We start from the raw sequence: 13,516 nt of genomic DNA, 5'->3' as shown, positions 1-13,516 counted from the left end.
CCAAGATGGCGGAGTAAGAAGTAAGTCGCTCTCACCCTCCCGTATGGAACTCTGAAAGCCCAGAAAATATCGACCCAGGATAAACCCTGAGCCAGCAAAAAGACAGGGCACTGCAGTCTTGTAGCTCAGGAAGCTGGGGAATTAACAAGAAAGGCCCCTCTAGCTCTGGGGGAGGAGAAGCAGTACAGGATGGGAGGTGTCCCAGCAAGCCATCGGCAAGCCCCACCTCAGCATAACAGGGGGATCCTGAGACCCAGGTTGGTGCAATAGGCAAGTGCCAACACCAGGACCTCCAGAGAGGCTCAATACAGACAGAGGAACTGCGAGACATCAGCTCAGAAAACCACCTCAGGCAACGGTGCTCTCAAGCAGCCAAATCATCAGATACCTCAACATAACTCTGGGAAGCACAACTTCAGGAAGCAAAACCAGCAGTAAAACATCCCTGTGCAAGGCCCGGGAGAGCAGGAGCCAAACATTCAAGTGAAAGGCCCCGGTGAGCAGGAAAAGAAGCTTGGGGAAGTGCCCCGTTCGCTCCAGCAGGAGAGCTCAACTTTTTTCTTTTTTTAAAGTCAGGAAATAGGCAAACACCATGCACAAAAAGCAGAAATGGACAATGACCACAGATTCTTATTATGGGGAAAGGGAAGATCAAGGCACAAATTCAGAAGAGGACAAGATTGTCAATATACCCACATCTGAAACTTCAAAGGGGAATACGAACTGGTCTTTGGCCCAAAAAGTCTTCTTGGAAGAGCTCAAGAAGGATTTTAAAAGTCAAATGAGAGAAGTAGAAGAAAAATTGGGAAAAGAAATTAGAGGTACACAAGAAAGAGTCAATGGTTTGGAAAAGGACAAAAATTAATTGTAGAAAACAAGTCCTTAAAAAGTGGAATTGGCCAAATGGAAAAGGAAGCACAAAAACTCACTGAAGAGAAGAACTCCTTAAAAAGTAAAATTCATTTGGAAGAACAAAAGGTCCAGAATATCAAGGGAACTAACGAAAAGAAATGCAAGGGAAGGTGGCCTAGCTGTACCAGATCTTAAATTGTATTACAAAGCAGCAATCATCAAAACTACTTGGTACTGGCTAAGAAACAGAGTGGTGGATCAGTGGAATACCTCAGGTATGCACTGTAACAGCCACATTGTTCAATGACTGACTTTGATAGATTTGGCTCTTCTCAGCAATGCAAAGATCTAAGACAACTCCAAAAGACTCACTATGGAAAATGCTATCCACATCCACAGAAGAACTATGGAATCTGAATGTAGATGGAAGCACAGTACTTGCTCTCCTTTTCCTTCTGTTGTTTTGTTTTATTGTTTCATTCTCATGGTTCCTCCCATTAGTTCTAATTGTTCTTTACATCATGATTAATGGGAAAATATGCTTAATATAAATGTATAAGTAGAGCCCATATCAGATTGCACACTGCCTTTGGGGGAGGGGAGGAGAGAAAATTTAAAACTCAAAATCTTATGGAAGTTAGTGTTTAAAACTAAAAATAAGTGAATTAATTATTTTAAAAAAAGAAAAAATAGGATCACCTCCACAAGGCAACAGGAATCAGACTGGACTTTTATTTTTAAATTTACTACTAAGATGTCACAAGATACTTCTTTTTTTTACTATCCTGACCATGAGCTAACTCTTTCATTAGAAACTAGTAAGCCTTTTCATTTAACTATTAACTTTCTGATGCAGGAATCAGAGCATTACTGGAATAGCCATGTTGCATTGATGTAGTTAGCAATAGGCTCAGTAAAGGATTCATTTTCAGAGAACTTAAGAGTTGACAGAGGAAATGAGTAGTTGCAAATATAAACAAAGAGATTTCTTCACAATCAATTGCTTTCACAGCTTAATCAATTGAGTGTAGCTTTGTTTACTTCTCTTGGAACTTCAAACAGCCTATTCAAAAGATCAAAATTGTAGCCCCTAAATGTTTCTTGAAATTGATTTTAACCTACAAGAGATTTTGTACAAATGTCATTACTTTCTTCCCTTAGAACCTTTTTTACTCTCTAAAAATCTGGACTTTGTGAACAGTATCTTGTGTCTGAAAGAATTGTGTTAGATTTTATCCAAAAGTACACAAGAAAGAACGGTGTAAACGTTGTTCTGAAACTTCGATTTTTATCATCGTTACATGCCTATCAACATTAATAATCCTCTTAAACCATGCTCACCTTCCCCCCCACAATGCCCAAAAACACAATAGATATACAACTTGCTCTATGTATGAGTGGGCATTATTACTTACTTGACTGCTACTCTATTTGAAGTGTCCTGGAGATCACCTGGGTCAAAAAGTTGAGATTCTTTAAGCCCGAGCTCTTTGCAGCCTCTTAAGAATAAGATGATATTGTCCTGAAAGAAGGCAAAAAAATTCAGTTCTTCTTCATCTGAGAATCTCAGCAAACTAATCCCTTCCCTTTAATAGTTTAAATTACTTAAGAGACTCTAGTCATTTATATTCAGCTCAACTTTAGGCTAACTTGTATATTACACACACACACACACACACACACACACACACACACACACAAAATACTACACAGTCAAGCGAAGTGCATAATGTTTTATTTACCTTGGACAATTGAAATTAAGGCATATTCACATACCAAGTTACATACTGTACCCTTATATGCTTGGTCAAATTTTTCCTCTGAGTATGTCTTTTCTCCCAGACTAGATTATAAGCTCACCAAGGGCAAGTATTTGTGATTTAAGCACTATGACAGTAGGTAGTTTGGGTGATTGTGACTCATGCAGCATCCCGGAGACTGGGGGAGTTCTTGTGAAGGCACAAAAGAACCTCACCCACATCTCTGGCTTAACTAGACTCTTTGGGAAATTTGAAGAATGCAAACAGCAGAAATGGAACAGAGGTAGAGCCCAGGAGAGGAAACAAGAGAGTTGGATAGTGGAGGAAAGATAGAAACAAAAAGGAAAAAAAAATGCTAGGAGCTACAGTAGCAACATAAACAGGTCAACTAAGCAAGACCTAAGTCTGGCTTCTGAGAAAAAGCCCAAACTATTTGTTTTTACACCTAAAAGTGTCCCTCTTAAGCATTTTTTAGTATGTCACACTGAGCAGATCTCCCTGCTTAATTCCCTCTTTCACCCACTGCCCCTTGAACAACCAAACAGTTTTAGCTTTGGTCTAGTGGATTTCATTTTTTATAATAAACTTCAGATAGATTTAATCTCTTCATATTTCATTCAACTTTGAAGCAAAATTTTCCCCATGGAAAGATACACTTCTACCAAAATAGCTTATAAATATTTAAAATTCAAAAATGTCTTCTTTCTCTCTTGCCTTAAAATTCTCAGCAATCATGAACCTTTTCACAGTTCCATGAGAACATTTTCACCAACAAATAACCTAAATCAGAGTATTCAATCCTGATTAGTTTCACTTGTATTATTTCTTCAAAACACAAAGAAGCATGAAATGCTAAGGCAAAAACAATTTCTAAACCTGATCAGTTTCTCTATCAATCAAAGCAACTGTTTTTAATTGAGAAAATTTTTTCTAATCTTTCTGCATTTCCTACTCCCACCCCTGTAGATCATTGAGTTTAAAACCTTCTTGGTAATTTTTTCCCCCTTTTCAACACAGTTCTAAGGAGAGAGAATGGGAAAAGGCATATATAATGACCTATGATATAAAATTATTTTCCTGTTCCAAAATTAAAACAAGCGCTATATTGGGCCAGGAGCCTCTATTGTCTAATGACAAGCCTTGTTGAGTTCAGAGAGACTCATCATCAGATCAGTGGCAGGGTAATTAATGTTATAGCCATAAAACTCTCCAAGATCATTTATTAAACTAAAAAGTTTAATCATGTTTGAGTGGAGAAAGTATCCCACTGACCAAATCATAGATGCCTTTAGTTGGTTCTACTGAATGCCATTTCAAATATTAACATTATCCTTTCTCCTCATAAAATATCAATCACATACAAATACATTGACCCATTAGCGAAGAAACTAAGTAGAGCTCATGTGTCCACTCCTCTCCACCTGTCTTCATTTCCATATCTGCACTAGAAAACATTTACACTACCCACAACCATCACAAAATACTCCCACCCCTTCCCAATTATCCAAGGATAGTGCCCCATCATCTCACTCATTACCCTCACAGTAACAGCAAAACAAATAGCTCAGTCATTTGGGGCTCCTGCTTCTTCCCTCCTCATAATGAAGGCAGCGGTTGTACTACAAATGGTACCACATAATCTTCCTCTACCCAAATTCTTCCTAACCATTAGAAATAATCACAGTGAGGGGTGTGGGCAAAGCCAAGATAGCAGAGAAAAGGCAGCAACTCGCCTGAGCTCTCCCCAAAACCCCTCTGAATAGCTTTAAATAATGCCATAAAACAATTCCTGCAGCAACAGAACCCATAAAAGGACAGGACAAAATAATTTTCCAGCCAAAGACGACTTAGAATGTCAGCAGGAAAGGCCTGTCCTACCTGAGCGAGAATGGAGCACAGTCCCACACAGGCCCAAACCCAACCCCAACAAACCAGGAGCAGGCCTTAGGAGTCACTGAATCAACCACAGCTGCTTCCAGAGTTCTCAGCCAACATACAGCAAGGGGGTAGAAAAACTGGTCAGAAGGAAATTACAGGAATCTCTTTCCTGGCACTGGGGGTAGCACTGTTGCTCTGCCCATACTTGGATCCAGATCACAGCCCTAGTGGCAGGCCCAGGGCAAGGAAGGGCACTTGCTCATCAGAGCTTGTGGCCAATGGAGCAGGGACCTTCATCACAGTTTCAGGGCAGAAAAGAGTGCTTGTTGTTGCTTGCAGATCAGGAAAGCAGTAAACACACTTCTCGTTAGATCATACCACCTTGGAAGAACTGAAAACTTACAGGTCTCTAGAAATATCTCTGAAAACACCTACCCAGCAAAACTGAGTATAACCCTTCAGGAGCAAAAATGGACATTCAATGAGATAAAGGACTTTTAAGCATTCTTGATGAAAAGACCAGAGTATTAGGGTAGTTAGGAGTATATATAGACAGAGGGCACAGGTGTGAGTTGAATGTGAAGGAATGATATAAAAAACAACAAAATTAAGTGGTAAGAGAGGAATGTTAAGAGGGAGAAAGGGAGAGGTAGAATGGGGTAAATTATCTCATATCTCATATAATGGGGTAAATTATCTCATATAAAAAAAGTAAGAAAAGGCTTTTATAGTGGAGGGGAAGAGGGGAAGTGAGTGAGCCTTACATCACACCTGGCTCAGAGGGAATAACACAAAATAGCAACTCAATTGGGTATAGAAATCTCTTATCCTATAGGAAATTAGGAGGGAAAGGGCATAAGAGAAGGAGAGGGGAAGTGATAGAGGAGAGAGCAAATTTGTGGAAGGGTAGTCAGAAGCAAAACATTTTTGAGGAGGGACAAGGCAAAAAGAGAGAATGGAATAAATAGGGGTGGGGCATAGGATGGAGGGAAATACGGTTAGCAATAGTAACTGTGAAAAACATTTCAAAGCAACTTTCTCTGATAAAGGCCTCATTTCTCAAACATATAGAGAGCTGAGTCAAATTTATAAAAATGAGAGACATTCCCCAACTGATAAATGAGCAAAAGTTATGAACAGTTTTCAGATGAAGTAATCAAAGCTATCTACAGCCATATAAAAAAAAATGCTAACTCACTACTGATTGGAGAAATGCAAATTAAAACAATTCTGAGGTACTACCTCATACTTATTAGATTGGCTAATAGGACAGAAATGGACAAATGTTGGAAGAGATGTGGGAAAATTGAGACACTAATGCACTGTTGGTGGAGTTGTGAATTGATTCAATCATTCTATACAGTGAGTTGGAACTATGCCCAAAGGGCTATAAAACCATGCATATCCATTGACCTTGCAATACCACAACTAGCTTTCATCCCAAAAGAGATTAAAAAAAAAAGGAAAAGGACCTATATGTACACAAATATTTATAGAAGTTCTTTTCTGGTGGCAAAGAATTGGAAATTGAGAGGATGACCATTGACGGTAATGGCTGAACAAACTGTGGTATATGATTGTAATGGAATGCTATTGTGCTATATGAAATGATGAGCAGGATGCGCTCAGAAAAACCTGCAAAGACTTACATGAGCTGATGCAAAGTTAAATGTACTGTATACAAAATAACAACAATATTGTGCAATGATCAGCTGTGAATGACTTATCTATTCTCAGCAGCACAATGATCCAAGACAACTCTGAAGGACTTATGATAAAAAATGCTATCCATCCCCAGACAAAGAACTGATGGTGTCTGAATACAAATTGAAGTACACTTTTTTTAAACTTCCTTTATTTTTCTTGAGTTTTGTTTTGTCTATGTTTTCTTTCAAAACATGACTAATATGGAAATATTTTACATGACTACACATGCATAACCTATATCAAATTGCTTGCCTTCTCAATGACACTGGATGAAAAGGAAGGAAGGGAGAGAATTTGGAACTCAAAGTTTTAAAAGGAATGTCAAAAATTGTTTTTAGTACAATGCAGCTGGGGGAAAATAAAACACGAAATAAAAATTTTTAAAAGAAGTAATCAAGGTGGTAGTCAATACATTACTCTTCTGGAGTTACGCCAGTAAGAGCTGATTCACCCTATATATCATCCATCAGCAAATTTTATTAACAGGCACTTTCTAATTGGATATATAAGGATGACTGGTGTCTGTTCATTATTATGACAGGAAATTTCTTGCTTTCTGAACAATCAAAGAAAAATTTTAAGTACATTCACTATAGTTTTACTATTATTTATTTTATTGAATTCTAATTCTTTGAAAATTGGTAAATACTACATGATACCCATGTAAGGGTTGCTTATGAGCATACGTGTGTGTATATATAGAGAGAGAGGGCATATGTTTACATATAATCTAGCTATATAATATGCAATAAATGTAAAATGTAAAATTTGGTCAGATGGATGAAATGAGAGGAAACACAATTTGCTTTTAAGGTGTTTTTCCTCCAATCAACAAGCATTTTTAAAGAACATACTAAGTTTCAGATACTGTGCTTGGAGCTAGGGACACAAAAATAAATATCCAACACTTCCTGCCTTCAAAGACTTTACATTCTACCAGTGGAAAACAAAATGTACACATATAAATAAAGCAAAATATTTACAAAGCATATACAAGGTAATTTGTAGGGGAGAGGAGAGAAATGTAGCAAGTAGGCGGCAAAGTGGGTCTAGAGTCAGGAAGACCTGAGTTCAAACCCAAGCTTAGACACTTAATATATGACCTTGGGCAAATCACTTAGCTTGTTTGCCTCAGTTTCCCCAACTATAAAATGAGGATACTAACAAAACCTTCCTCTTAGTGTTGTGAGTAGGAGATGAAATAAAATTTGTAAAGTGCTTAGCACAGTGCCTGGCCCATAGTACTCACTATATCAATGCTTATTCCCTTCCCCTAATAGAATATCTTTGATAGAATATTGTCATACTATATGATGGCACTAAGATGCTGTGAATAGGATTTTAGCCAAGGAACAGGCAAACATTTTGTAGATATTAAGAACCCATTTAAACTCACTGTGGTACCTATATCAGAATGAAACCACGTCTTTCACTTCCCTTGAAAATTTTTCTTTCAATGAAAGAAGTTACAGATTTAAAAAAAGGACATCTGACATTTTAATAATATTTTCATAAGTTCAAATAATTTTAATTTAAAAAGTAAACCTCTCAAAATCGAAAGAAAAGCAGAATTGACCATGTGTGAGAAATCTCAGTATGAAAATGAACATTCTCTGTAATGAAATACTACTGTTACATAAGAAATGATGAGGAGGCAGACTTCAGCAGTGCAAGGATCTAAGATAACTCCAAAAGACTCATGATGGAAAATGCTATCCATATCCAGAGAAAGAACTATGGAGTCTGAATGCAGATGGAAGCATACTATTTGCTCTCCTTTTCTTTTGTTGTTTTGTTTTGTTTCTTCTTTCTTGTGGTTCCTCCAATTAGTTCTAATTCTTCTTTACATCATGACTAATGTGAAAAAATACTGCATGTATATTATAAATGTATGAGTAAAAATATGTATAAGTATAAAAGTATAAATGCTGAATGTGTAAGTGGAGCCTGTATCAGATTGTGTACACTGTCTTAGGGAGGAGGAAGGAAAGGGAAAGGGAGAAAGTGTAAAACTCAAAATCTTATGGAAGTGAATGCTGAAAACTAAAAATAAATAAATTATTTTTTAAAAAAAAGGAAAGAAAATGAACATTCTCCATATAGACCTCTTCTTTCCCCAGTTTCCAGATTCCTTCTTCTTATCCTCTAATATACTATGTCAAAGACCCTGAAGCCATCAAAATGAAATGTCAACCATGCAAGCAAATATATAACTTAAAAGATGGTATTTTCAAAGGAACATAGATACACACATTTAATTTTTTATATTTTGTATCCAAGTTGAGGGGGGGAGCTCTTTAAAGATTTTACTGATATATCACCTAGCAAAATACCTTGCATTTGTAAAATGTTCAATATTTAAATGTTCATTGAGTTGATTTGAACATAACTAAACACAAATTCTGGTATATTTAGGGTAGTTCTGATTAGGCTAAATAAATCTTTTTCAGGGCTTGCTATCCAAAATGAGGGAAAAAAGAAGATGAGAAAAGATGCTATCTAGGAATTATCTAGGATCCTAATCAAGATGTTCATAGTGATCACAATAGACTCCCATAGAAATAGACTCCCTAACTCCATGCTTGTCTGGACTCCTGAGAAAGGCCTGCATATACTTTTCCTACATGTCGCCATCCTGGACAAGCACTCACCGTCTCTAATGGCATGGTATTTATTCACTGCGTGAACAGTGGGCACAAAAGCACTGTGTTACCAGCCAGCCTGAACAATCTGAGTTGGAAGGCTGAAATTGCTGTAGGTCTCCTTCCAGCTCCTTGATTCAATTTAATGACTCTGGACAACTGCCAAGTTCCAACCAGGAGGGAAGCCAGGAGAAAGAGCCACCCAGCCAACATTAAGCATTGGGCAAAGCCAGCAGTGACCAGGAAAGGCAAAAACTTTCATTACATGAAATGCATCCTGTAAATTCCATCTGGCTTGCCCTTCACACTGAAATATTTCCACATTCATAATTCCAACGAAAACACATCATAGTGTCTAAATTTTGAATGAGTAGGTAGGGAGACACCGGTTTACTACTATTTTCCTTGCTGAAAAGTAGTATTCCAACTCCAATAAAAGTCCAGCAACAGTTTATGATGCTTTAAATGAGTATAAAATTATTTTTAAAAAGTCTGTTCTTCAACTTAGACCTGTCATAGTTTTAAATTTATCTGATGAAAAAAACAATTCTAAGAGAGATTACAGGATATATGATGGATGTAACCCTTGGCCTATTAGTGATGGAAAAGTTCTTACCATCTCTTGGCAATTAGAAAGTACTATAAATTTATTCTCTATTTAATCAGAAGTACCTCAAAGAGGAAATTCTATTCTCTCTCTCTCACACACACACACACACACACACACACACACACACACACACAGAGGTATATAGATATATATTGGTATATATGGGTAGATTCTGGAACTAAAAATTGTCCCCCTTCTTAGTACATTGGAGTTCAGAATCACTGTCCGTGAACTCTCCTCTCACACCAACGGGGTACACACATGTCTATCAGTGCCCCCGTTGTTACCTCTCGGCTAGAAAAGCTCTCTTTCCTCCCCCTCCCCCTCTCCTCCCCCTCCCCCTCTCCTCCCCCTCTCCCTCCTTCTCCCTCTCTCTCTCTCTTCCTACCCGTCTCCCTCTCCCCTTCCCTCTCTCCCTGCCATTCTCTTCTCTGATCTGCTCTCAGCAACCAGTGGACAAACTTGGATTATATTCCTGCTCCCAAAATAAAAAGTCATCCCCAGTTCTTGGGGAAAAATACACAGGATCCTCCAATCCCCACTTTACAATACAGGTTCACTTTGTAGCACACACAGTTCTGTCTTCTATACTGAAAATGCAAATACTTAAGCTACTTGAATTATGGTTATTTGTATACATAAATATATTCTCTCCAAATAGATTATAAGCTCCTATAGGGCAAGGACAATGTCTTGGGATTTGTAATATTCTTACAAGATGTCTAGCATAACACTTTGCATGTAATTTTGAATATTCATAGTAAATTATATTTCTAGTACAATAGTTCTATCAAAAATTATTTCTTCCTTACACATATTTATGAGCAGCTGGCTACTGATTCCATTTCTAGGATTCTTATATTCACTTTTAAATACACCTTTCACCTCCTCTTCCCTTTGATCCTCAATGGTCCTAGAAGAGATCCTGCCTTTCAATAGGTCTTGGGGAGGTATTATTTACTTCTTGGCAGGTAAAGAAAGATACGCCAACATGCAGTATAAAAAATCGATACATTTCAAATGTAAAAACCCCATCTTTTATTTGATTACATAAAATCTTTAGAAAAGGATTAGGAAGTTCAAGTGATTTTTAGATCTGGATTTGAATCCATTTACAAAACTGTTGTCCATATGTATCTACTTTGACTTTCCCACATAACTCATAGGCTCCATTGAGTGTTTTCTTAATCTGATACAAATATACTCCCTTAACAGAAATTCACTTAGCATTTGAAACTTAAGGACTTGACTAAGTATAATTCTGTTGCTATTTTGTTCCTACCATGTTGTCCTGGAAACTGCCATCAGCTGGGGGACTTGATATTTCCTTACTGAAGGGTGATATTTCCTTACTAAACTCAGAAAACTGTCTAATGTCTTTTTCTAGGCTTAAAAACATTTCACTATGTTAAATGCCTTTAATAAGGCCACCAAAATGCAAAGAATTGGAAAATGAGGAGATACCTATCAATTAGGAAGTGACTAAACAAGTTATGATATATGAATGTGATGGAATACTATTGTGTTTTAATGACGAAGGGGACCATTTTAGAAAAACTTGAGAAGACCTGTATGAACTAGGCAGAATCAGGAGAACAATTTATACAATTACAACAATATTGTAAAGATAAAAAACTTTGAAAGACTTAGGAATTCTGATCAACATAATGACCAACCACAATTCCATAGGCCTTATAATGAAACATGAAATCCACTTTCAGATAGACTCAGAATACAGACTGAATAATGTATTTTTTTAACATGACTAATGGGGAATTTATTTGACTTGACTATATGTATATATTTGAAATGGGTTTTGTTTTTCTTGTTTTCACAGTGGACAAAGGAGGGGAAGGGGAAAAGAGAGAGCTTAGAAGTGAAAATATAATTTATTTTTTTCTTTAAATAAGACCACCAACAATCAGTTGAACAGTAAACAAACTGTTAGCTATGGAACTAGTCACTCTAAGTAGGACTTCACATTTTTCTGATATTATCTGATTACCCAATAAATTATGGCTGCTAAATAAGAGCTGAGTATTTCATCCCTAACTTTGCACATTGTTTTCTTTTCCCACTTAAGTCCATGAAAGCTAGTGGTGGAACAATTACTTGTTAGAAAAAAATGGGTAGAAAGAAGGTGATATGAAACTAATTGTTACTGTTACCACCTTAGGGAAAACAGACGCTAATCAGGGTAACTCTTGATTGTGTGGTAGTACTATGCCAGGTGATCTTAAAAATTTCACTTTCAGTTCTTAAATTCTGGGATATTTGAAATAAAAAACATTATTATTAGTAACGTTAAAGTATAATTATCAATAGTAATCAGATTTGTAGTTTTCCCTTTAAATGTAAATTCAAAAGATTTTTCTCCTTGACTGATTTTATTACACACCTGGTAAAAAATATTTCCAGCACAATGTATTTTATAATGGAAATCAAATGGAAAATAAGATTTACCCACAAATTTATATTGTAGTAAAATTAGCTAGAAGTAATCACCATTTTCAGTTAAACAATCTATTATCTGACCTTTGAAGCAATCTTACCATTTGTAAAATGATCTTGTGGAAACTGTAGTTGAACCATTAAAATACAGTTTATAGTTCAAAATATATTCAAAGAAGATAGGTGTAATCATCAGACTTCTCTTGTAACTCCAATCCCAAACTGACAATCTTTCTGAATAGACTTGAACTGGTTTTATTACAGTGGTGATGTCAACTCCTAAGACATGACAACTTAGTGTGAACCAAACATTCACTGAAGGCCAATCATCTCCCCACAATTTACTAGACAGATGGGGCTTGGCCCATCTCCATTTCTTTCATCCTTCACAATATGAATAAGTATTCACACTTGTCTTCAAAGTGCAGCAAGTCAAGACAACAGTTTAATAGTTAGGAGTGACCTTAAGAACAAAGTATTGCATGGTTTAGGTCAGACATATGGATGACATTAGACAAAGAAACAGGTTTGTGGAGAGGCCAACTTGTTGTGGTAAGTAGGAGCTATATTGATAGATCAAAATAACCATTACCCCTATCACATTTGCAGGTCACAACCTTTATACTGGAGGACTAAACAGTCACCAAGGACAGAAATACCACAAATGAAAACCCAAAGGCAACCTTTGTACTGGGTGACTTATACACACTGCTTGAAGTAATTTTGGTAGTAAAAATTTACAGCTGGAGAAAAAATTCACTTGATGGCTTCGGAACCAAGGGAGAAAAAAACCTGGCAAAATATCAACCCTGCCCCCCAAAACTTATCAGGACTCTAGCCTTTTTGGAACTTTATTATGGCAATTCTCTATGTAATTAAAATGGTGGAAGGAAAAGACTCTTGACTTTGATTTATACACAAATGAAAAGTACAGGTCATGTTCAAGAAACACAAAAAGATCAGAATACATTTCCTATAGCTACTTTTCAAGCATACAACCAGACTATTTAAAAATTAAAATTACTGGATGAGGACTCTAACATCACTTCACATGTAGCTGGCATCCAAAATGAATCAAGCAGTTCAAACTGTACTCAATGTTGAAGTTCAACTCATGTAATCTAAATGTGAACAATTAAAATAAATGAAATTATTGGGGATGGGGGTGGGAAGAGGCAATGTGGCTACAAACAGCTCTCTGATCAAGTCAAATTAAAGAAAAATGTGCAGAGAAATACAGGAGGAAATATGTGATCAATGATGAGTACAAAAGATGAAGTTGAACCTATAAAAATAGTGTCTGGAAGACTAAGAATGAGGCTCCAAGAATGAGCTGAGGCTTTAAAGAAACTGCTAAAGATACAGAAAGGGCTTTGCAAGCTATAATTGCGGAGGGGAAAAAAAAACAATTAAGAAAAAATGTCTTTGCTGGGAGAAGATGGAGTAGTAAACAGAGGACAGAGAGAAGATAGAACTACTCAGTTTCTATTATGCCTTTATCTTTCCCATTAAGAATAACCTTCAAACTGGAAAGGATAGAACAAGCATAACAGAGAAAACTGAAACCCATATATGGGAAAAGAAAATAAGTGAACACTTAACAGTTTAATATTAGT

At 36.7% G+C, this 13,516-nt stretch overlaps 1 protein-coding gene across 3 annotated transcripts in view; it reads right to left on the bottom strand.

Annotated features, from left to right (window-relative positions):
• LIMCH1 (LIM and calponin homology domains 1) overlaps window positions 1-13,516 on the bottom strand; it is a 366,761-nt gene that overhangs the window by 111,585 nt on the left and 241,660 nt on the right. For all 3 annotated transcript variants that reach the window (XM_027836209.1, XM_027836207.1, XM_027836208.1), the window contains exon 4: window positions 2,268-2,374. In XM_027836209.1, coding sequence (XP_027692010.1) covers window positions 2,268-2,374 — 107 coding nt within the window. The remainder of the gene's footprint in view (window positions 1-2,267; window positions 2,375-13,516) is intronic.

The sequence above is a fragment of the Vombatus ursinus genome, unplaced genomic scaffold (assembly GCF_900497805.2).
Source record: "Vombatus ursinus unplaced genomic scaffold, bare-nosed wombat genome assembly UNPS02014818.1, whole genome shotgun sequence".
Taxonomy (NCBI): domain Eukaryota; kingdom Metazoa; phylum Chordata; class Mammalia; order Diprotodontia; family Vombatidae; genus Vombatus; species Vombatus ursinus.
The sequence above is the reverse complement of the archived record's forward strand: the minus strand, read 5'-3'. Positions and strand labels throughout refer to the sequence as shown.